Genomic DNA, 23,545 nt, shown 5'->3' with positions numbered 1-23,545 from the left:
TGCTACTTCTAGATTTAATTTAAAATGTACCAATCTGCACAAATGCATCAATTATAAAAGTTTCTAAGAGGGCAGGCTCTCAAAAATGCATTTTAGACTGCCAACGTTCGGTTTAGTGCTCTCCTGTTAGAAAGTTTCACTTCATGAATAATTCATGATATTTATTAATGAGCGTATGGAGCATAGTAAAGTGATGCGGTAAGAGAGTGTGATGCACTTTTTATAAAACAGACGAAATAAGCAAAGCTGAAATGAGTGTGTGCGCACCCAGAATTAAAAAGTAAACCACTGACCTGTGTGACTTTGAAACGAATCATCTTATATTTTCAAACTCCACCCCAACTCTAAATTATTTAGTCTTATTCCGGGTACAGTATAAATACCAGAACTGCTTTTATAAACACTGCAAAACACATTTCTAGGAATATACATATTAATTCCTTTAAAACTTTGATGTCGTACAGACAGGTCAACAGAATAACATGCACTACTATGTCATAAAAGCTCTGCCCCTGCACATCTCAGAATGTCATTCCCCTCAATGTTACAATGCTGCTTTATAGAGCATATGGTGATGATGTTATAGCGGTATACTCTCAGTCAGCCTGTCCTTGACTTGAACTCCGGAACAAAGTGCTGCTGCATGACAGTCAATTTAAACTTTATTTTATAAAAGTATATAACTGTATACACTATATAACTGGACTCTCAAGTCATATTCTCAAGTTTAGATTGAGGCACTTATAGTAGCAAACATACTAGATATCCAGTAGAGAGAGAGAGATATAAATATGGGAATTCCGATTGCATGCCGCATTAGTTTATTTTTCTCCTTTCAGTCCATTATGCAACCTGCTATAAGAATTTTGAACGCATCAGTGGCCATGCTTGCACTCATTCACATGCATGCATACAAACACAGTCTGATCACCGACATTAAGGCAAATGGTAACCTAATGTATCATAAGGTAATGTAAGGTCATATGAAGTCACATAAGGTAAAAGAAAGAAGGAAAGAAGGAAGGAAAGAGGAATGGATAGAAGGAAGGACAAATGAGGAAGGAAAGAAGGGAGGGCAGTAGATGGAAGGAAAAAGGGAGGGAAGAAGGAAGGAAGAAGGAGGGAGGGAGTGAGGAGGGAAGATGTACGAAAGGAAGGATGGAGGGAAGATGGACGAAAGGAAGGATGGAAGGTAAAAGAAGGGAAGAAAGGAGAGAGGGCAGAAGCAGAAAGGAAAAAGGGAGGGAAGAAGGAAGGAAGAAGGAGGTAGGGAGCAAGGAAGGAAGGATGGAGAGAAGATGGATGAAAGGAAGAATGGAGGGAAGATGGACGAAAGGAAGGAAGGAAGGATGGGTGGAAGGACAAATTAAGGAAGGAAGGAAGGAAGGATGGATGGATGGAAGGTAGGACAAATGAAGGAAGGAAGGAAGGAAAGAAGGAAGGGAAAAGAAGGGAGGGCAGAAGAAGGAAGAAGGAGGGAGGGAGCGAGGAGGGAAGATGTACGAAAGGAAGGAAGGAAGGAAGGAAAAAAGGTTGGAAAGGAGGGAGGGCAGAAGAAGAAAGGAAAAAGGAGGGAGGGAGTGAGAGAGGAAGGAAGGATGGAGGGAAGATGGATGAAAGAAAGGAAGGATGGGAAAATAAGGGAGGAGGGAGAGCAAAAGAAGAAAGGAAAAAGGGAGGGAAGAAGGAAGAAGGAGGGAGGGAGCGAGAAGGGAAGATGTACGAAAGGAAGGAAGGAATGCCGCATTAGTTTATTTTTCTCCTTTCAGTCCATTATGCAACCTGCTATAAGAATTTTGAGCGCATCAGTGGCCATGCTTGCACTCATTCACATGCATGCATACAAACACAGTCCGATCACCGACATTAAGGCAAATGGTAACCTAATGCATCAAAAGGTAATGTAAGGTCATATGAAGTCACATAAGGTAAAAGAAAGAAGGAAAGAAGGAAGGAAGGAAAGAGGGATGGATAGAAGGAAGGACAAATGATGGAAGGAAAGGAGGGAGGGCAGAAGGAGGAAGGAAAAAGGGAGGGAAGAAGGAGGGAGGGAGCGAGGAGGGAAGATGTAAGAAAGGAAGGATGGAGGGAAGATGGACGAAAGGAAGGAAGGAAGGATGGAAGGTAAAAGAAGGGAAGAAAGGAGGGAGGGCAGAAGAAGAATGGAAAAAGGGAGGGAAGAAGGAAAGAAGAAGGAGGGAGGGAGCAAGGAAGGAAGGATGGAGGGAAGATGGATGAAAGGAAGAACGGAGGGAAGATGGATGAAAGGAAGGAAGGAAGGAAGGCTGGAAGGAAGGAAGGATGGATGGAAGGTAGGACAAATGAAGGAAGGAAGGAAGGAAGGAATGAAGGAAGGGAAAAGAAGGGAGGGCAGAAGAAGGAAGGAAAAAGGGAGGGAAGAAGGAAGGAGGAGGGAGTGAGCGAGGAAGGAAGATGTACGAAAGGAAGGAAGGAAGGGGAAAAAAGGGAGGAAAGGAGGGAGGGCAGAAAAAGAAAGGAAAAAGGAGGGAAGGAGTGAGTAAGGAAGGAAGGATGGAGGGAAGATGGATGAAAGGAAGGAAGGATGGATGGATGGATGGATGGAAGTAAGGACAAATGAAGGAAGGAAGGAAGGGAAAAGAAGGGAGGGCAGAAGAAGGAAGGAAAAAGGGAGGGAAGAAGGAAGGAAGAAGGAGGGAGGGTGTGAATAAGGAAGGACAGAGGGAAGATGTACGAAAGGAAAGACAGAGGGAAGATGAATGAAAGGAAGGAAGGAAGGGAAAAGAAGGGAGGAAAGGAGGGAGGCAGCGAGTAAGGAAGGACGGAGGGAAGATGGATGAAAGGAAGGACAGAGGGAAGATGGATGAAAGGAAGGAAGGTAAAAGAAGGGAGGAAAGGAGGGAGGGCAAAAGAAGAAAGGAAAAAGGGAGGGAAGAAGGAAGAAGGAGGGAGGGAGCGAGAAGGGAAGATGTACGAAAGGAAGGAAGGAAGGAAGGAAGGAAGGAAGGAAGGAAGGGAAAAAGGGAGGAAAGGAGAGAGGGCAGAAGAAGAAAGGAAAAAGGAGTGAGGGAGTGAGGAAGGAAGGATGGAGGAAGATGGACGAAAGGAAGGAAGGAAAGAAGGAAGGATGGATGGATGGAAGGACAAATGAAGGAAGGAAGGAAGGAAGGAAGGGAAAAGATGGGAGGGCAGAAGAAGGAAGGAAGGAAAAAGGGAGGGAAGAAGAAAGGAAGAAGGAGGGAGGGTGTGAATAAGGAAGGACGGAGGGAAGATGTACGAAAGGAAAGACAGAGGGAAGATGGATGAAAGGAAGGAAGAAGGGAAAAGAAGGGAGGAAAGGAGGGAGGGCAGAAGGAGGAAGGAAAAAGGAAGGGAAGAAGGAAGGAAGAAGGAGGGAGGGAGCGAGGAAGGAAGGACGGAGGGAAGATGGACAAAAGGAAGGACAGAGAGAAGATGGACGAAAGGAAGGAAGGAAGGAAGGAAAGAAAGAAAAGAAAAGTAGGAGAAAGGCAGGACAGAAGAAAGCATTGTTTGTAATTTGTTTAACATAAAAAGCCTTTGCATTTTAAGTGCAACCTGCAGGGGGCACTTTATCTGTGTTCTGCATGGCTCCCATCATCACCCAGTCCAGTAATGAGGACACAGGCCAGATAAAACATTTTGGACGTACTTTCAGACTGAGCTCCCTCTGCGGTCATTAAACAGGTCATCCTCTATGAGAGCGACCTCAAGTGACCAGAGAAAATTTTCCAATATGACCGTGTCAGTTATGGCTTTCTGACCTGATACTAATGAAGCAAACCCGTTACCGCAACTGATGCTAAACAGTGCACAAGCAGCAAATATCTGTTTAGTGAGAGGTAAACATGTACACTATTGTAATCAATTGTCTGTGGTTACAACAACATTCAAAACCACAGTTAAATGTGTGCACCCTGGTGTTAACTTCATATTACACATTACAGTCACAATCTTTAAATGTGTGGAAATATGCTAGAAAATATCTGCAGTTTGGGACGTTTGAACAAATTTATGCATGCATTTGCAGTAAATAACTCATTATTTTATGCTTTTGTAACAGTTTTACAAATGGGCTGGTTATTATAAATTTGTCTCATTCGAATGTCAACATTAAAGCTCACAGTTTCAATTAGATGCTCAAGTCTCTATTTTTAAGCACAAAATTTCCCATAGTTTTTGGGCCATTTCATTTCAAAAGCAAATATGTATGTGCAAATATAAAATATATGTAAAGTATGAAAAAAAAAAGAGAGAGAGAGAGAGAAAACTATCTGGGAAAAAAATTAAGTAGGCAAAATGTAATAGAGAATGAAAATATTCAGGCACAGGAGTGTGGTTATGTGTTTGAGCAGTACTCTGTTATGAATGTTTGTCTTCTCCAGAGAATGCACACACACTCTGCCCATCAAAGTGTAACCACAGTGTGAAAGAACCGGCAAGAACACACACACAACAAAGGCAGCCTAAGGGGAGTTCAGAATGAGCAAGTTCTTGCACTAAAAAAGGAAGATGCAGCGCAACGAATAGTACAGAACACTGCTGTCTCAAGACAAGTTTTTAAAACTTGACACGCCGTCTAAAAAAAATGGTCGAAGACCTCCGACTAGCACATTTTTACTTCGAAAAACTATTTTAAAAAAGCACATGGATGCAAAAACACATTTGGTGTAAATGGCTCATAAGAGTTATGATATCATGTGTTTCAGTGTGTGTATGTGTCTCTGTTCTTCAGGTTGTTTTATAGCATCATACAGTTTTCAAATAATCTTCTGCAATGATCAAAAATATTTGAAACAGGACTGTGTTTCAGGTCAGCTTGATTTGATTTACACTTGACCACATCATTTTGTTGGGAGATCACTTCCGTGATAATGCTAATGCCGGGCAGCTATTCGTCTCAAATGCGCCTTGGAGGGCATGTACACTGTCCGATCTGTAAAAACGCATGATGTCAATGAGTCCAGTTCTAACAGTTTCTTTCCACCTAGATAAGGTATTGCCTGACTTCTCTTTGAGTAGTTTAATTAAATATATTGGCTATATGTTTGAATGCATTGCTGCCCCTCAAATGCATTTATTAGCCAACTTAATCGATAAACCTAACCACCTAATCACTCAGACAACACTAGAACCCAGACTGCTGTTGGGACCCAGTGACATATTTCTTCTCAAAATGTCTTTGATGTGGCATACAACACCACAGCCCCCTGAAAGACCACACAAAAGGCTTCAGACTCCAGGCGAGTAAATCAGCCGACATGATAAACAGGCCATCTGTCTCTTGATCTAGCTGGCATGTCATTTAGATGGATGGCTCGGATTGGTCCAGGTCATTACTGCCTGACAACCTGTCAAATAAATCTACAGCCGAACTCTGTCTGCCCCACCCATCCTGTAAATCACCATGGCGATGAAGAAACAGGCAGGTGGAGGCATCTCGCTGGTCAAGGGCTGCAAAAAGACAGACCATTCATTTTGACCAACCAATTAGTTTGTAAATACCTATGCAAGGCGAAAAAAAATCTCACTTAAATATGCAATAGATACTTTATAAAATGGAAAATTTGCGGTTCTGCATACTGATTGGTCAATACAACATTCCAGCTGTATACATGGTAAATCTACAGTATAGGCAAATCTGTGACCCGAGCTCAGAGATTGTTATTCAACTGTGTATGCTTCTGTTGAAGCCATCAGTCAGAGTTATACGTCATTGTTTTAAAAATTGTGTTTAGTAGCGGAATTCCTGAACTACACTACCCATGATCCCGAGGGAAAAAAAAAATCAACCAATCACAGAATTGCGGCAAACAAAGCGCACCAAAAGAGCTCTGCATCGATCACCCACTCCCATAATGCACTGTGAATGACACAATCGAGTTGGCCTCCCTATACTCTTAGACTACTTATATATTTGTGTATATGTGAATATTATGCAGTAGAATTTAAATGTATTAATCAACAACTTTAAATCAGTAGTTTTATATTTTTCCATCGTTTATAATTCGATAACAACATTCGCAATGCTTCATGGGATTGTAGTTCATCGATCCTTTATTAAAGACGTCAAGTACACAGTCTTGTACCTTTGTCTTTTTGTCAAATTTTTGAACTTTTTTGCTTTAAATCAAAGTTTGCAATGTTGCGATTCACCTCGGAGCTGATTGGTTTGATTCAAGGCTTAGAACTCAGGATTTTATGAAATCCCTACGGAAAAAAAATACATGGGAAAAATACTTCCATATCAAGACGGCTGAAAAAGTTGGCAGGCACTGTTGTGCTCTATACTTTTTAAAATCAAATATAGGCCTTTTCATAATCAACATTTATCCGTTTTGATCTAGGATTGCCCTTTTTGCAAAAGTTACACATGATGCTGCTTTAGTATTTTCCCAAAATGAGGCATCTGAAAAGACAGAATAATTTTGCTGCCGACTATTTAGAAAAATCGTCACGTCAGGAGTGCACCTATAATGCCTTACAATGCAGTACATGTAGGCAGCTCAAAGAAAAAAAAGGGTCTGCCAAGAAAATATCAATATATATATATATATATTCACTGAAGCTTTTTACATCTGTTTGTTTTTAGTTGATATTTGTATTTCACAGAAATCACTCTCTATAGCACTGCTGTTGTGTTATTGTGATGTATCAATAAAGTCGATAACAGTAGCGCCACTTGTTATGGCTGTCTGATATTACTTGGATATAAAAGTTGGAATTTATTACAGTGTGTAATCTTAGACACCTTAACATAATGGTTTGACACTGTGTTATTAAAGCGAGCATGTGAGCATGTACATGCAATGTGTGATGAAACCATACATTATCTATTCTAAAAACAGAAAGCTTCTTTAAATAAAACTAGCAATCGTTAGGCGCTGTCTGGTTTTTGGGAAGTTTAGCACACTAGTGAAGTTTAGTGTTATGCGTTGTGTATGTTAAGTGTTTAAAATATAGAGCGTTCAAAATATAGAGTGTTGACTTTGCAGTAGATGATTGATGTGAAAGGTATTACACAGTTAGTCAAGGTTATACGACTCTACACAAACCCTGTCAGTCACACTGCCATATCTGTCTGCAGTTGACCTTGAGAGACAGGTGTTTACGTCTGACGATTAAGTGGATCCGACTGGACTTTGGCACTGATCTCCAGAATGCCAGACTCTGTTTGGACGTTACAACAGGTGTGAAACTTCAACTACTGCTGCAGATATTACCCTTCTGCTCATGGGACTGATCTGCTGTGATTATATCCAGGGCTGCTATGAATGGGTGGAACACGACGAGTGGAGAAATTAAAATATGGCACAACAGCTGTAAAACAAATTCTATTAACTCTGATAGGGCTAATGGGACTCCTTTGGGCTGCGAGGCATGTTTGAATACAATAAAGGTGTAGATGTCCTGCAGCGATCAGAATATTGATCAGTATATTTTGAAAGTAATGTCCGAACTATTTTTTTTTTAAACATTTTTAAGTAGTTTGTAGTTTGTTCTTATGGGGTTGCTAACGTGACATGCGGTTGCTTGGGTGTTCTGGGTGGTTGCGTGGGCATTGCTATGTGATTACTAGGGTGTTCTGAGAGGTTTCTAGTGTGTTGCTATGTGGTAGCTAAGGTGGTGTGTTTTTGCTAGGGTGTTCTGGACGATGGTTGCGAGGGCATTGCTATGCATTTACTAGTGTGTTCTGAGATGTTTGTAGTATGTAGTTATGTGTTTGCTAGGGTGTCCTGGGAGGTTGTAAAAGCATTTCTATGTGTTTATTTAGGTGTTCTGAGAGGTTTCTAGTGTGTTCCTATGGGGTTGCTAAGGTGCCATGCGGTTGCTAGGATGTTCTGGGAGGTTTTGAGGGCATTGCAATATGAATACTGGATTGTTCTAAGTAGTTCTCAGTGTGTTGGTATGTGGTTGCTAAGGTGGTGTGTTGTTGCTAGGGTGTTTTGGATGATGTTTGCGAGGGCATTGCTACGCATTTACTAGAGTGTTTTGAGAGGTTTGTAGTGTGTTGCATGTGGTTGCTAAGGTGCTATGTGGTTGCCAGGGTGTTCTGAGAGGTTTCTAGTGTGTTGCTTTATGGTTGCTAAGGTGGTGTGCTGTTGCTAGGGTTTTCTGGATGATGGTTGCGAGGGCATTGCTATGCATTTACTAGGGTGTTCTGAGAGGTTTGTAGTGTGTTGCTATGTGGTTGCTAAGGTGCTATATGGTTGCTAGGGTGTTCTGGGAGGTTGCAAGGGCATTGCTATGCGTTAACTAGAGTGTTCTGTGTGGTTTCAAGGACATTGTTATACGATTACTAAAGTGTTCTGGGTGGTTTTTTTTTTGTGTGTGTTGCTATGTGGTTGCTAAGGTGCTATATGGTTGCTAGGGTGTTCTGGGAGGTTGCAAGGGCATTGCTATGCATTAACTAGAGTGTTCTGGGTGGTTTCAAGGGCATTGCTATACGATTACTAAAGTGTTCTGGGTGTTTTTTTTTTTTTGTGTGTTGCTATGTGGTTGCTAAGGTGCTATGTGGTTGCTAGGGTGTTATGGGTGGTTGCTAAGGTGCTATGTGGTTGCTGGAGTGTTTTGTGTGGTTGCTACTTGATTACTTACTGGCCCAAGTCAAATGAGCCCACTCTCATATCTCTGGTCTATGGCTTGGGTCCCTTCTTCAATGTAAGTCTATGGGATTATTTTTGACCATTTTATCATCCACCAGGCAAACAAAATCAAAAGTCTGATCACTTTGACAAGTATCAGCACATCTCTCTTCAACAAGCAACATGATTTCAGGTATCATTCAAGCGTTGCGGTACAAATGGTGTGGGACAAGTTATGAGCCAAAGCTTATTACTTAGGATTATGGGTTTGTTTAAATCCCTGTCCCTATCTGTGAGCAGCATTAATAGTGACTATTGCCTTAGCAAACACCATTAATAATGTTTGTGTAAGGTATGCTGTATAATTAAAGCTCTAATTAGTGTGGGTCAAAAGAATAATCCCAAGGTTTTAGCCAAAGAAGGATTTAAGAAATGTTGTTGTAGAGTTATATAGTGCACTGGTTAAAAGGATCACCATGGTAACAGAGAGGAGAACTCAGCAACAACCATCATTAATAACCAAGAGATACTGTACTGGGAAAAAAAGACTTGAGAAAAATGAACAGCAAATTAATTTCTGCCTGAACAGGCAGAAAAAGTTATTTTATATGAGGATAAGGGGAGTACATTAACACAGAACCGATGCAAATTCGAAAACGTACAAATCAATTAGCTTATCTACCTAGATCAAAATCAAAATATAAAATACTGTGCATTCATTCCACGTACATCCATTTAAATACCTGGAAATAAAACATATAATATACAAACCTTTACCCTTGAAATGCATTAGCCTCAAAAGTTAACGTATCGCAGCTTTGCTCTAGAATGGACAGCTTGTTTTTTTAAATATTTTCCATAGATAGAATTCATTATAATCAGAATGTTAGAAGAGGTGGTCTGTAGGCATGATGGGTACTAGAACTTCATTTTTCAAGGGAAACAGGACATGCATGTTGCGTTTTAAGTGTACAGTGAAGCATGCACAGTACATACTATAAGATAACGGCATGTCCAGTTCACCCTGCCACGGCAGCTGCCCGAGATCATCTACAGAGTGCTGCGCTGCAGAAACACACAAACACACACAAATTACAGCAATTCATGCTAACAAACAGTGGTCACAAAACGTAATTTGACACAAGGCCGTTAACAAATTCAAACAGCTTCATAACATGAACTATGGGCATATGCCATTAACATTTGGCAACCAGAAAGTGTGCTCTAGTTTCTCTGTAGCTCAAGACATTTCATTTCAATCACCAAGTGGATTGATTTGTTGAGTGGTGAAACTCTCTAGCTAACTAAAGAAATCTACTAACATACTATGAACTGGATAACTGAAAATCCTCACAGAAAACCAGAAAGTGTCCAAATATTTCTTTTGTCTTCATTTTGAGCAGTAGCCTATTATCTACTGTTTAATCATTTGAAACCTAACAAATTTTTTGTGAAATGTTTTCCTTGAAAAGTGTGGTTGTGCTATTTTTCTTTCAAATAAATTACACTTTAATATTTAGTTTTATTATGCAATGATATTCAGGCATTTTTGGACTAGGGTGGACATTGAAACTTCAGACGGCCCCCCAGAAACTTCAGATACCCCCGCAAAACGACTGACAGTGAAGCGATCAAGGGGCACTCCACCTCCTAGACTGATGGCGAAACGATCAATGTTGCCCTCCTAAAATACAAGTGCCCCACCAAATATTGCATCTTAGTACCGGCCCTTCTGACAAACACAGAGAAGTGTCTTGTCTGTGAGCGTTAATAGCCTCTAAAAGTCTGTTAAAATCGACCACAAATTTGAGTGGCAGACAGAGCAAGCCGCACCATGGCCTCTGGAGAGAATCTAGAAAATTCAATCAGGTGGAATTAAACAGGGTGCAGATTAAGGGCAATTTGCATGAACCGCAGGGCTTCGGGGCCAAGTTGGATAAGCAAAAAATATTCAAGCAACTTATTAAAGTCCTTCACCTTGAGGAAGCGTAGCGCGTGGGTATTAACTTTATCCTATTCACAGTCACTTCTGAATCATACGCCAGTAGTGTCACACAATTAGCTCTAGCAAAAGATGATTCAACAAACTGACATTCTTTATTGGCCGAGGAAATGAAAGTGGTTATTTTGTGTCAATATAATAACAGCAGTCATTTACAGTGACTTGTGATGTCACAGGCGTCAACGCTGATGTCATCGATATTCCTTAGACAGTCATTAATCAAATCTCTGCTCTCTGGTTTTTAAACATGTTATGGTTTATGAACGTGGTAGGCTGGTCAATTATGTTGTTGCAGCTTGACAATCGTCCCGTGGTGTGCAGATTATGGTGCATTATGTGCACCGTGGTGATTCACTCACGGGAGACAATGAGGAACGGAGACGAGGCGACGGGTGCTAGGCAGCTGTTTTCTCTCCGACATGCGCTCTCAGTCTGTTAATTAGCTTTAGGAAACATCATTATTGCGCTGTCAACAGCTCAATCTCCCCCCAGGACAGTTGCTTCGGAAACAAAAAATGACTAAAAGACATTAGGGGCATTCGTCTTTGTACGATGTTATCTTTTTTTTTTTTTTTTTTAGCTGCGTGACCGAAAAGGGAAGAGTTTTCATATTAATATTAAGGATGTGAACATATCTTAAATGTCAAAATTGTACTTGAACATCATTGACAAGCTGTAGGGAGACAAAGAAAGGGCTCTGAGATATATTTAGGTATTTTAAAAATGGACGATTACCTTTCAGGTGTCCCCTGCCGAGCGTCACAAAGCCAGAGGAGATGTAGTTGTGCATGTCTTGACCGCTTCGGAAGTTTTCTTTCCCGTAATGCCCTGCAATGAAAGAAAAATTAAAACAATTACAAATATCTGAAACCTGTGGTAGCAGGTAAATAATAATAATAATAATAAAATGTCTATTCAATGTATGGGATTTGTTCTCTGGAACGTTTAACATTTTTTTATGGAAATCGCAATTAAAATATGTTGCTACGGGGCCTGGGTAGCTCAGTGGTAAAAAGACGCTGGCTACCACCCCTGGAGTTCGCTAGTTCGCTAGTTCGAAGCCCAGGGCGTGCTGAGTGACTCCAGCCAGGTCTCCTAAGCAACCAAATTGGCCCGGTTGCTAGGGAGGGTAGCGTCACATGGGGTAACCTCCTCGTGGTCACTATAATGTGGTTCGTTCTTGGTGGGGCGCGTGGTGAGTTGAGCGCGGATGCCGCGGTGGATGGCGTGAAGCCTCCACACGCGCTATGTCTCCATAGCAACACGCTCAACAAGCCACGTGATAAGATACGCTTGACGGTCTCAGACGCGGAGGCAACTGGGATTCATCCTCCGCCACCCAGATTGAGGCGAATCACTACGCGACCACGAGGACTAAGCACATAGGAAATTGGGCATTCCAAATTGGGAGAAAAAGGGTAAATAAATAAATAAAATAAAATAAAATAAAATAAAAATGTCGCTAAAACATCACCTTATCTCAGTATATTTGTCAAGAATGTGTCTGGCCCAAAATAAAAAATGTATTAATAATAATAATTAAAAAATAATATAAGAAAGGATGATTTGCATAAACAAAATGACAATTTTTCCCATGACAATTGAGCACCTTAATTGTCATAAAAATCTGGAATAATGCATAAAATTTCTGAATGTTTGAATGTTGAAACGTGACCTGTTTCTGAAATGTGACGTGAGATTCACCCTAAAATAACAGTAAGCTCTTGTTTTCATGATGTTTATCTTTCAGAATGTATGCAAATTTTCAAGTTTTAAGGCCACAACCAAAAACGTCTAATTTCCAACTGACCCTTTACTAAGCTCCGCCCCCCCCCGGTTACGGTCACTCTGACTCGCTCGCTTTGAAAAGCTCTGCAGAACTCCCCATTGGACTGAATGGGAGATTGTCATGAATGACGTGGTTTTTGGCTAAATATTCTCATAATCGGAATGGATAATATTTTTATGTGGGCTGGTATGAAGAGCGACACTGTAATGCATATTTATCTGAAGATTTTTGTAAAAGAAATTGTTAAATTACACAGTAATTTGAATAAAAACTGTGTAGAATGAATCAGAATCAAGGCAAACGATTATTACAGTCACTTGAAAAGAGAAAAACTTCATTTAATAGTGATTACACATCTAATAACATGAGCGTAAGTGAACAGAGCTGTTTATAACGTCTCATAACACACTCATTTTGATGCTGTGAACTGTTTATTTACTATCACTTTTACAATAACTTGAATCAATGCATAAATGAATTAACATTCAGTTATTAGCTTTAATTTATCTTGGAACAAATGTAGGTGTCGTTGCAGATGTTATATGTTCATTTGGGAAAGAGGAATGACACAGTTTAATCCATAACATGTTCTTCTCCAGATTTATATAAAGATTATTTTTTATAAAGAAAGAAAATCACTGAGTGTATCCTCTCTGGGTAACTCGTCTCACTATTACAAATGACCCGGCAACAAAATGTTTTACATTTTTGGGATTATTTTCCCACTTAAAAGTACTCAAACACACATTACTTCCATAGGGTCTTATTGAAAAATAGCAAACGTGTGTCAGAGTAATGGCGGCAGGGCAACATTTGCTAAGACAGGATTGGCCAGAAGTGCTTTTAAGGCGGGGCTTAGCGAAAAGACAATTGAAAACACATTGATTTTTCCACGTTTACACCTCTTATCGACACAGAATCAGTGGTTTCCTCCACAGAAAATGAAAAACGCTTACTAGTATCACATACTTTGGAAAATGATGACGTTAGGAAAATGAAAACAGATTATTGTAAAGTTGGCCTAAGACAATTCCCAAGCCTTTGTCCTAATTGCATTTGATGCAAGTCTACTAAAAAGGAAGGCCTAGTGTAGGTAATTAATCAGGTTATTAATTTAAAAAAAATATATTATCTGGACTGAACACACATTCCACCAAACATATGATTTGCAAATGTTGATATAAAAATATTTGTGTTCACATTAATAATTATCTGATGTACCATTTGATACCTCCTTATCCAAGAGCCTGGGTTTTTTCAGGGGAGGTGAAGACAAAGAAGTCGCAGGAGTTAATAGATTTTAAAAACATTTTTGTATGTCTGTCATCTCCGTCTAAGTGAGACCGATTGTTGCCGTCAGCGCTCGCTGGTTCTAAGCCGAGGTTGGGTAGTTCTACATCGTCAGTGTATAGCGTGCACGCTGATGAGTGGAGTTTTCTGTTGGTTAGATGAATCAGCACACGCTTGCAAGGCAAATCGAGCATGCGCAGGCAAACATAACGAGCATACTTCGCCTGCCTGAGCAATGCTGGGAACGCGGTAATAAGTAGGTAAACGATAATTAATTAAATGAAAATGTGATTAAATGCTATTTCACAAATAAAAAGGTGCGTTAACGGAGTTTACGTGCGTTTACCTTCCACTACAACCCTGGTTACTGGTCATTTTCATGATTTTCGTAAACTATAATACATTTGTTTCTATATGACTTTGTTTTTTTTACAGATATCTTGGTGACGTATGTGTGATTACTGGGAATTAAAGGTGCTGTTAGCAATTTCATAATTCTGAAGCTTTCAGGTGACTGAGCCGTTGAATTAGCCACGCCCCCTCATTCCAAAACCCCGCCCTCCAAAGATAATTTTGAGACCAAAACCGAGCAAAAGAGCAGCATTTTTGTTTTTGTGTTTGTTTTTGTGGCTGTAAAATTTAACAGTGGCACAATAGTGCCCTCAACTCACAAACATTATGAATCATAGCTTTCATAATCAGAATCATCTGCTTCAAATACAACACTATGAGAACAACCAAAATGATAGACAGGTGAAAAGCATCAACGTCTGTGGTCCGTGGACACATTTTTGTTTACCAAGTCTACAGCTGTCAAAGAGACCGGTGAGATATCTCAGGACACTTATTTCATTAATATATTTAAGGGAGTAGGAAACATTTTTTTACTTGAAAAAATCACTTACAGCACCTTTAATACTGTGTCTTCAACTGTTGAAAACCAGTGAAACACGATGCAACCACACTGAGACGCCCCAAAAGCATCCGTCTGATGCAGTCTACTTTGGACAGATTGACGAACTTAATTGCAAAATGACTAGAAAAGCCAGTGTTAGGCTTATTTTTAATTAAATGGACATAAACAGTATTTGACTTCTAGAGCCACTTTTTGTGTTGTCTAATCAATTCACAATAATGTAATGTCTATGAATTGATATATAAATTATATTTATAATTATTTTGATTATTATATATTGAATTATGTATATTTGGTGGCCTTTCTGTATCTATATCTGCTGTGATGCTGTTTCCTGTGGTGACGCTGTTTCCTGTTCCTGTTAGCGCTCGCATTTGTAGCCTGCTAGCCTGCTTAGCATTGCTTATCTTTCTATTTTCAGTGTTTAATCTTTAATCTCTCCTATTTATTTGCGCACATTGTTTTATCCACTTTTATACTTTTAACGTGATACAACTACGTGCATTTTACTGCGTACACCCGCCTTTCTACTTTTGTCATGCTTAAACTGCATGCTTTACCACACACATTTTTTACACAGATCTTTACATCAATCTCAAACCACTAGTGATCAGGAACCACCACAACATCAACAATTATGTGAGGGATTCACACTGATTTAAAACCCCACTGATCAAAAACCACCACCACCACAACAACAAAAAATTGCGGAAAGTCATGGCATCACCTCATGTTATCGTTACTTGCACATGTCACATGTTTACTATAGCTTCTTTCGTCAGCAGTGAGGGATTTACATGTGATAAATGTAAAGAATTAGTAAAGCTGACAGAGAAGATAAATGAGTTAGAGACATGCATCCGAACGCTAGTGGAGGTCAGTGAGAAAGAGAAGCCGGTAGATACTGTTTCGGATGTGGGTAGTACAGCAAGCAACACACACACTTTGGTTCTGGCTCTAGAGCCCCCGCAGCAGGGCGTTTGGGTGACGTCTCGACACCATATTCGTAGGGCAAAGCGACACAACTCTCCCGTTCCTGTTAGGATTTCCAATCGATTAACCCCACTCAGTGATGCACCCACTGAGAATCATGTTGAAAGTGCCCTTGTTATTGGTGACTCTATTGTAAGAAACATAGAAATAGAGACTCCAGCCACTATTGTTAAATGCATTTCAGGTGCCAGAGTGTCTGACATCAGATCAAATTTACTAAGTTTGGCTAATGCTAAACGTAAATTTTCTAAGATTGTTGTTCATCTCGGCACTAACGATGTCCGGCTTCACCAATCGGAAATTACTAGAGATAATGTTAAAGAGGTGTGTGAATTTGCAAAAACGATGTCAGACACTGTAATATGCTCTGGCTCCCATCCCTGCTCATTGTGTTGATGAGGTTTATAGTAGATTAGTGTCACTGAATGGATGGATGTCTGAGTGGTGTCCGGAGAATAGCATAGGATTCATAGACAATTGAAAGAGTTTTTGGGGTAGACCTGACCTGCTAAAGAGAGACAGACTGCATCCCTCAGGGGAAGGTGCCACTCTCCTCTCTAGTAATTTGGCTCATAGTCTTAATAGTGATAGTATTTGACTAACTGGGGTCCAGGTCAGGAAGCAGACAAACTGGCTAATCCGAACATCTTCTAGCTGCCTTGAGATATCATACTGGTCACATAAACTACAACACATAGACAATGAATCACCTATATATCATATAGAGAGTCTGTCTGTTCCCCAAACTACCAAACACAAAACCCTCATTAAGTCATTTAGAATTTTTTTTTATTGATGTCATACTTGAAAATAGTACACAAAAACTGAAGATAAACATCATATAAAGGTAGCGCTACTATACATTAGATTGCTTTCATCCAAATCACTAAATGTCAATTAAATTATTACAGATCATAGTTTGGATTCGCTCTGTTTGACTGAAACCTGGATTAAAACAGATGAATATATTAGTTTATATGAGTCTACTCCCTCAGGCTATTGTTATAAACATAAGCCTCATCTGAAAGGTCGAGGAGTTGTTGTTGCTACAATTTACAGTGATATTTTTAGTTACTCAAAGGTCTGGATTTAAGTTTAATTCTTTTGAACTGATAATGCTTAATGTGACATCGTCAGATATAAATATAAATCTTTGTCGTCTTTTGTTTTGTGACAGTATATAGACCACCAGGGCCATATTCTGAATTCCTTTGAGAATTTGTTAATTTTCTGTCAGATCTAGTAGTTAATGTAGATAGAGCTTTAATCCTCGTGACTTCAACATCCACAGAGATAATGAAAATGATACACTGGGATTAGCATTTATCGATATTCTCAACTCTGTTGGGGTTAGACAAAATGTGACAGGTCCAACCCATCTCCAAAATCATACGTTAGATCTAATTTAGTCATATGGAATTGATGTTGATAATATAGAAATTCTGCCGTGGAGCAATGATATCGCAGATCATTACCTCGTCTCTAGTATGCTGCGCTTAGCAAAGGTCACTCAATCTATGCAGCGTTATCATTCAAGTAGAATTATTCTACTAACTACTAAAGATAGCTTCACTAATAATCTTCCAGATTTGTCTCAAATACTCAGTACACCAAAAAGGTTAAAGAAGAACTTGATGTTGTCACCAAAATTATGGATACAGTCTTCCCTAGCACTCTAGATAGTGTCGCACCCCTTTGATTAAAGAAACGAAATCATGCATTCAAGACTAGATTATTGTAATGCATTACTAGGTGGATGTCCTGCAGGTTTAATAAACTTCACTTGGTTCAAAATGCAGCAGTTAGAGTGCTAACTAGAACCAAGAATTATGATCCTATCAGCTCCATTTTATCGGTGTTACATTGGCTACCTGTTAAGTTTCGTATTTATTTTAAAATTCTGTTAATTACTTACAAAGCTTTGAATGGTTTAGCTCCAAAGTACTTAAGTTACCTTCTATCATGCTATAATCCATCATGCTCACTACGATCACAAAACTCTGGCCTGTTAATAATACAGAGAATATCAAAATCCACAAAAGGAGAGAGATCATTTTCATATTTGGCTCCTAAACTATGGAACAGTCTTCCTAGCAGTGTTCAGAACTCAGACACACTGTCTCAGTTTAATTCTAGATTAAAGACTTATCTATTCAGCCAGGCACACACCTAATTTTACCCTCGATTAGTTATGCTCTTTTAGTTAGGTCTGCCGGAATCAAAAACATTTATCTTATTCTTCAACTATGCTTTAAAGTGATTGGCATCTTCGCTAATTTTATTCTATTTCTTTTCCCTGTCTAAACCTCTGGATTATATCCTGAGGTTACCAGAGCCTGCCAGATCCATCTCCGATCCTGTCTGATGTCTGACTCCCACTGTGTCGCAGAGTGATGATGACCAACTGCCGCATGTGCCAGCCAGACTTCTCTTCAGTCTATTAAGACAGACTTCACAGAGGATGAATTGATGCAAACTCAAAGACATTGGATTCTTCAAGAGCCTCTGTCTGAAGCATGGGCTCAGGATGGAGTTCACCAAAATTACCTGCCAGCCAGACTGTAATGCTCCTCACTGAATGATACCTATATCAACTTGGTCAAAGGAGGGACAACACTCTCTTTTGACAACACTCTCTTAAAAAAAGAACTACATAGAAAATGAATTAACCACTAACAACAGCCTTCATCGGCCAAAATCAAAGGACAATGTATCTTCGTGTATTTCCTCAGTTAATCCGGGATGACTTCAAGACTTTAACAATAAAACTTATAGTTCATACAAAATCATTTTGTTTAACCACTGACCCACAACTCTTAATTGGCAAATAGTATTTAATCGATTAAAAAAATTGACAGTCCTAATCTCTAGAAATATAGAATGAAGGAAATACTTGTATATCCATTATATTGAGTGCTTTGGGTTGTAGATGCTTGTGTAGTAAGACGCTCATGTAGTGTTTTAAAACCATGTAGCAATTCGACCCAAATCCATCACACCAGCATCCGGTTACACTGGCGATCGTTCACCTAAACAATACCTTCCTTCATGGGTAACTAGCCTTTATACCTCACATCTGTCACATCAGAGCCTTGATCTGTGACAGTTATTGAGAAGTCATCTCAGCCATCGAGCAGTGAAAGGTGATTCAAGACAGAGGACAGCACAAGGTTTTGCATTAAGTATTAATGGGGTGTGGGGGTGAGGTAAGGGTTCGGCTCGCGGACCCGAGAGGGTTTAGAGGTCATTCTTACACAACATCAGCAGAAACACATGCAAACACACACACACAGCTTGCATTCAAGCCCTGCTCAATTAAAGGACATTGGGTGAGAGCATCTAATTGGACAGTAATGGGTGTCCCTGGGTAGGGCTCTTGACCCAAAGGTCAAAGAGAGGTTTTACATCATTTCTGAGAAAAATGTGTGTTACTGAATTCAGTTTTCAGATGTAGAGACAGGGAAAAATAAAATTTGTTTAAGTGTACAGTCTGATGATAATTATCACAGAATAAACCCAACAGGTTGACTGGGTCTTGAAACAGGTTTTGTATCATCCTGAAAGGGTTTATTTTGCGATAATGTTTGGCGAACTGTAAATCATGTCATATTAAACAACTTGAAAAATGGACATGAAATATTGAAAAATGGGTTGCCGTGACTGACCAATCACAATCGAGTATTCCAGACAGTCACGCTATAGCTTATTAGGCTTATTTGTAAATGAATCATTCTTATAAAATGGTTCTTTTTAATGATTCGGCTGAACTGTTTTATGACGGATTTGTAAATTCATGAACATTTAACGCAGTCTATACAACTTACTTAAAAACAGTGATAAACAGCAGTACTTATACACTACCAGTCAAATGTTTTGAAACACTTGCCAGAAATGTTTCTCGTAATCTTAAAAATATTTTGATCTGATGGCGGAAGCTTAAATGTTTGAAATTAGTTTTGTAGACAAAAATATAATTGTGCCACCATATCAATTTATTTCATTATAAAACTACAATTTAATAAAACATTTTTTTTTTAATTGATGACTTGGACCAAATAATAAAGAAAAGCAGCCAATAAGTGCCCAACATAGATGGGAACTCCTTCAATACTGTTTAAAAAGCATCCCAGTGTGATACCTCAAGAAGTTGGTTGAGAAAATGTCAAGAGTACATGTCTGCAAATTCTAGGCAAAGGGTGACTACTTTAAAGATGATAAAATATAACACAGTTTTGATCTATTTTGGATTTTGTTTAGTCACAGCATAATTCCCATTGTTCCATTTGTTATTCCATAGTTTTGATGACTTTACTATTATTCTAAAATGTGAAGAAATATATATATAATAAAGAATGAGTAAGTGTTTTTTGAGTGATGAAAAAATATGTAGAAATAATCATTGATGCACCTAAATCTTCATAATAATAAAATCAAATGAAACAAATTAGAAATTATTTCAACACCATCATCCCAGCTATACTCCGGACTAAATTAAACCACCTCTCTATTACCACCTCTATCTGTTAGTGGATCACCAGCTTTCTCATAGGTAGGCAGCAGAGATAGACTGGGGAAATTCACTTCTAGCACCTGTATGATCAGCACTGGTGCCCCCTAGGTATGTGTGCTCTCCCCACTACTCTTCTCCCTGTACACAAACGACTGCACTGCCAAGGACACCTCTGAAAGCTCCTGAAGTTTGCGGACGACACTACTGTCATCAGCCTCATCCGAGATGACGATGAGTCTGTATACAGAAGGGAGGTTGAACGGCTGGCTCACTGGTGTATTCAAAACAACCTGGAGCTGGACACGCTCAAAACAGTGGAGATGATAGTGGACTTTAGGAGGAACACCCCAACATTGACCCCACTCACCATTCTAAAGAGCACTGTGGCAGCAGTGGAGTCATTCAGGTTCCTGGGCACTACCTTCTCACAGGACCTGAAGTGGAAGACCCACATTGACTCCATTGTGAAAAAGGCCCAGCAGAGGTTGTACTCCCTTCACTAGTTGAGGAAGTTCAACCTGCAACAGGCACTGCTGATACAGTTCTACTCAGCAGTCATTGAGTCTGTCCTCTGCACTTCAATAACTGTCTGGTTTGGTGCAGCTACAAAATCGGATATCAGAAGACTATAAAGGACAGTTCGGACTGCTGAGCAGATTATTGGTTGCCCCCTGCCCTCCCTTCAAGAACTGTACACTTCCAGAGTGAGGAAAAAGGCTGTAAAAATCACTCTGGACCCCACTCACCCAGCCAACAACCTTTTTGAACTGTTGCCTTTTGACCAGCGCTACAGAGCACTGAGCACCAGAACCGTCAGGCACAGGAACAGTTTTTTCCCTCAGGCTATCCATCTCATGAACAGTTAAAACTGCCTCATTGAGCAATAAATAATGTGCAATACACAGCTTAGTCTATTTATATTTATCCAACATATCCTACTTCATCTGCCATTACATTCCCTTGCACTGTATATAACAGATTTGTATTTGTACATATATATATATATATATATATAGTCTTATTGTGCATTTCTATATATACTTATATTTTCTATTCAATGTTAATTTTTATTTTTATTCAATTTTTTTATTATCTCTGTGTTGTTGTATTGTGTGTGCACTGGAAGCTTCTGTCACCAAGACAAATTTCTTGTATGTGTAAGCATACATGGCAATAAAGCTCATTCTGATTCTGATGCTGATTTCGGGTTCAATACACATTTAGCTCAATCGATAGCATTTATGGCATAATGTTGACTACCACAGAAAATAATTCCCTCCCTCATTTAATTAAATAAAAACCAAAAAGCAAAAGTAGTTTTTACAGTAATACACTTACAATGGAAGTGAATGGGGCCAGTACATAAACATTAAAATATACATTGTTTCAAAAGTATAGCAACAAGACATACATATTATAGATGTTAACATGATTTAAGTGTGATAAAATCGCTATATTCAAGATTACAACCTTGTTGCCATGCCGATGTAACTCTGGTAAACCCTGTAATCTGGTAGATGTATTTCCTGTAAATCCCTGACTGTATCACACTAAAATCATGTTAGCACATATAATGTTTACGTCTTGTGGCTATACTTGATACTTGAGGTGTTCTTTGATGTTTATGATCTGGCCCCATTCACTTTCGTTGTAATTGCTCACTATAACCGTGTTTTAAAAAAAAATGTTTTTAATAAACGAGGGACAAGTCGAAATGATTTTCTTGTGGTAATCAAGATCATGCCATAAATTAGCCAATTAAGCGAAATTTGTATAGCACTTGGAACATTCCTTTATAGCTTGTAAATATGATTTGTTCACAACTTGTATTTCACTCTCTGAATTTCTGCTTTTTTTTTTCTCAGTTCAGAGGAAACATACAAATAGAGACACACATGGATGGAGACACACAGACGTGTTATTGTTCCAGAAATCGATTGTGTGCTGTGTAATTGTGTCGCGGTACTTCCAACCGCTGGTTTTCACAACTCAAGTTCAGTATTATTCTGAGGCTCAATGGCGATTATGGCCAATAGTAACAAAATAGAGAGATATAAAATACAGAGAGAGAGAGATTCGGTCTCAAGAGAAGCCAAAACTGCCCTATTTTCCAGCAGTTTCTCATTTTGAGCCCTATATTTTCATTTTGGTCTAGCGTTATTTCTGGCAATAAAAAAATGCAGCCAAACGCACAAAAGAGTCTCTTCTCTTTAATAATCAACTTGGTTTCAGATGTTTTAGTTATTTTCTCATTAAATATTCAACTTCAAAATATGTCAAATTGCAGAAGTAGGCCTAAAATGCACTGCAAAAGCCGTTTTAATATTGTCTTTGTTGTCTCTATTACAGGCTACTGCCTCGAGTAACCGGTGGACAATTAAATTCCCAGTGTCGCTTTCGGCATGAAATCAAAGACGTGAGTATCAAGATGACCCAGGAACAGTTGAGCCAGACATCAAACTGCATAAAGAAACCCATAATGAGAACGGCAAATGGGAACATTTGCTATCTTCATTGCTTTCTTTCTGTTTCCCTCGCTTAGGCAGATCTGTCCATCACTGTGATTTTAGCACAGTGTTCCATGATGAAACTTAATATTTAATGAACGTCTTTTATTAAAACAAGACCTCAGTCAAGCGAATCTTCCCATAAACTAAATGAAACTGAACTGTCACGCATCCAAATGATTCATCTAAGAGGTTTGCATCATTTTAGCTTCTGATGTACCATCAATTCACGATGCCCTGGTAGAAATAGCCTTTAGCTAGGTTTAAATGACCATACTGTACACTTTTAATAGGATGTTTCCCTTAAGTCCACTTATAATGTTAGTCAAGCATTATTGCGTCATAATTTTGTCCAAAAAAAGAAAATCTAATAACAGGCATAATTAAATCCTATAAATCGCCCAATAGAAAGTCTTAAATCATATGTCATGCTCAGTCTAATCCAGCAGTCTCACCACCATTACAAAATTACTTCAGACTCAACCAGGGGTCAGAGAGGACCTATAGACACAAAAACAGCACTCAGGCCCATCCGGTGCATAGCGTTTTTTCCACCATTGGGCCGAACGGTTCTGAGCACGGTACTGAATCGTTACCGGAGTATTTCCACATGAGCTCGATTTGGCATGGCACAAATATAAACCGTTCTCATCCCTGAATTCTCGGCATGGTTAGCTAACCGTACTCAACCGTGCTCAACCGTGCTGGTGAAATGGCTTTAGTACGTGGTGACTCACGATTGTCAATTTGCCAACGCTAAGGTAACTTATAGTGCTCTTAGTTGTTTCTAGCTTGCCAAGTTCGCCCATATTTGGGTGAAGTTAATAAAAATGTATAAAAATTGTTAAAAAAATTGTCTTTATGATTTTATGATGATGGTTTAACTAGTATTGTAGCCTACATTTATATTTCCTCACACCTTTTTCATCAGAGAAGTAGATTACTTGCTCATTAAA

At 39.2% G+C, this 23,545-nt stretch overlaps 1 protein-coding gene across 3 annotated transcripts in view; it reads right to left on the bottom strand.

Annotated features, from left to right (window-relative positions):
- LOC127449839 (protein shisa-6-like) overlaps positions 1–23,545 on the bottom strand; it is a 98,753-nt gene that overhangs the window by 52,995 nt on the left and 22,213 nt on the right. For all 3 annotated transcript variants that reach the window (XM_051713425.1, XM_051713427.1, XM_051713426.1), the window contains exons 4-5: positions 11,320–11,412; positions 9,579–9,647 (exon numbers count right to left, since the gene is read on the bottom strand). In XM_051713425.1, coding sequence (XP_051569385.1) covers positions 9,579–9,647; positions 11,320–11,412 — 162 coding nt within the window. The remainder of the gene's footprint in view (positions 1–9,578; positions 9,648–11,319; positions 11,413–23,545) is intronic.

The sequence above is a fragment of the Myxocyprinus asiaticus genome, chromosome 13 (assembly GCF_019703515.2).
Source record: "Myxocyprinus asiaticus isolate MX2 ecotype Aquarium Trade chromosome 13, UBuf_Myxa_2, whole genome shotgun sequence".
In the NCBI taxonomy this organism is placed as follows: Eukaryota; Metazoa; Chordata; class Actinopteri; order Cypriniformes; family Catostomidae; genus Myxocyprinus; species Myxocyprinus asiaticus.
This window is presented reverse-complemented; position numbering and strand designations above follow the sequence as displayed.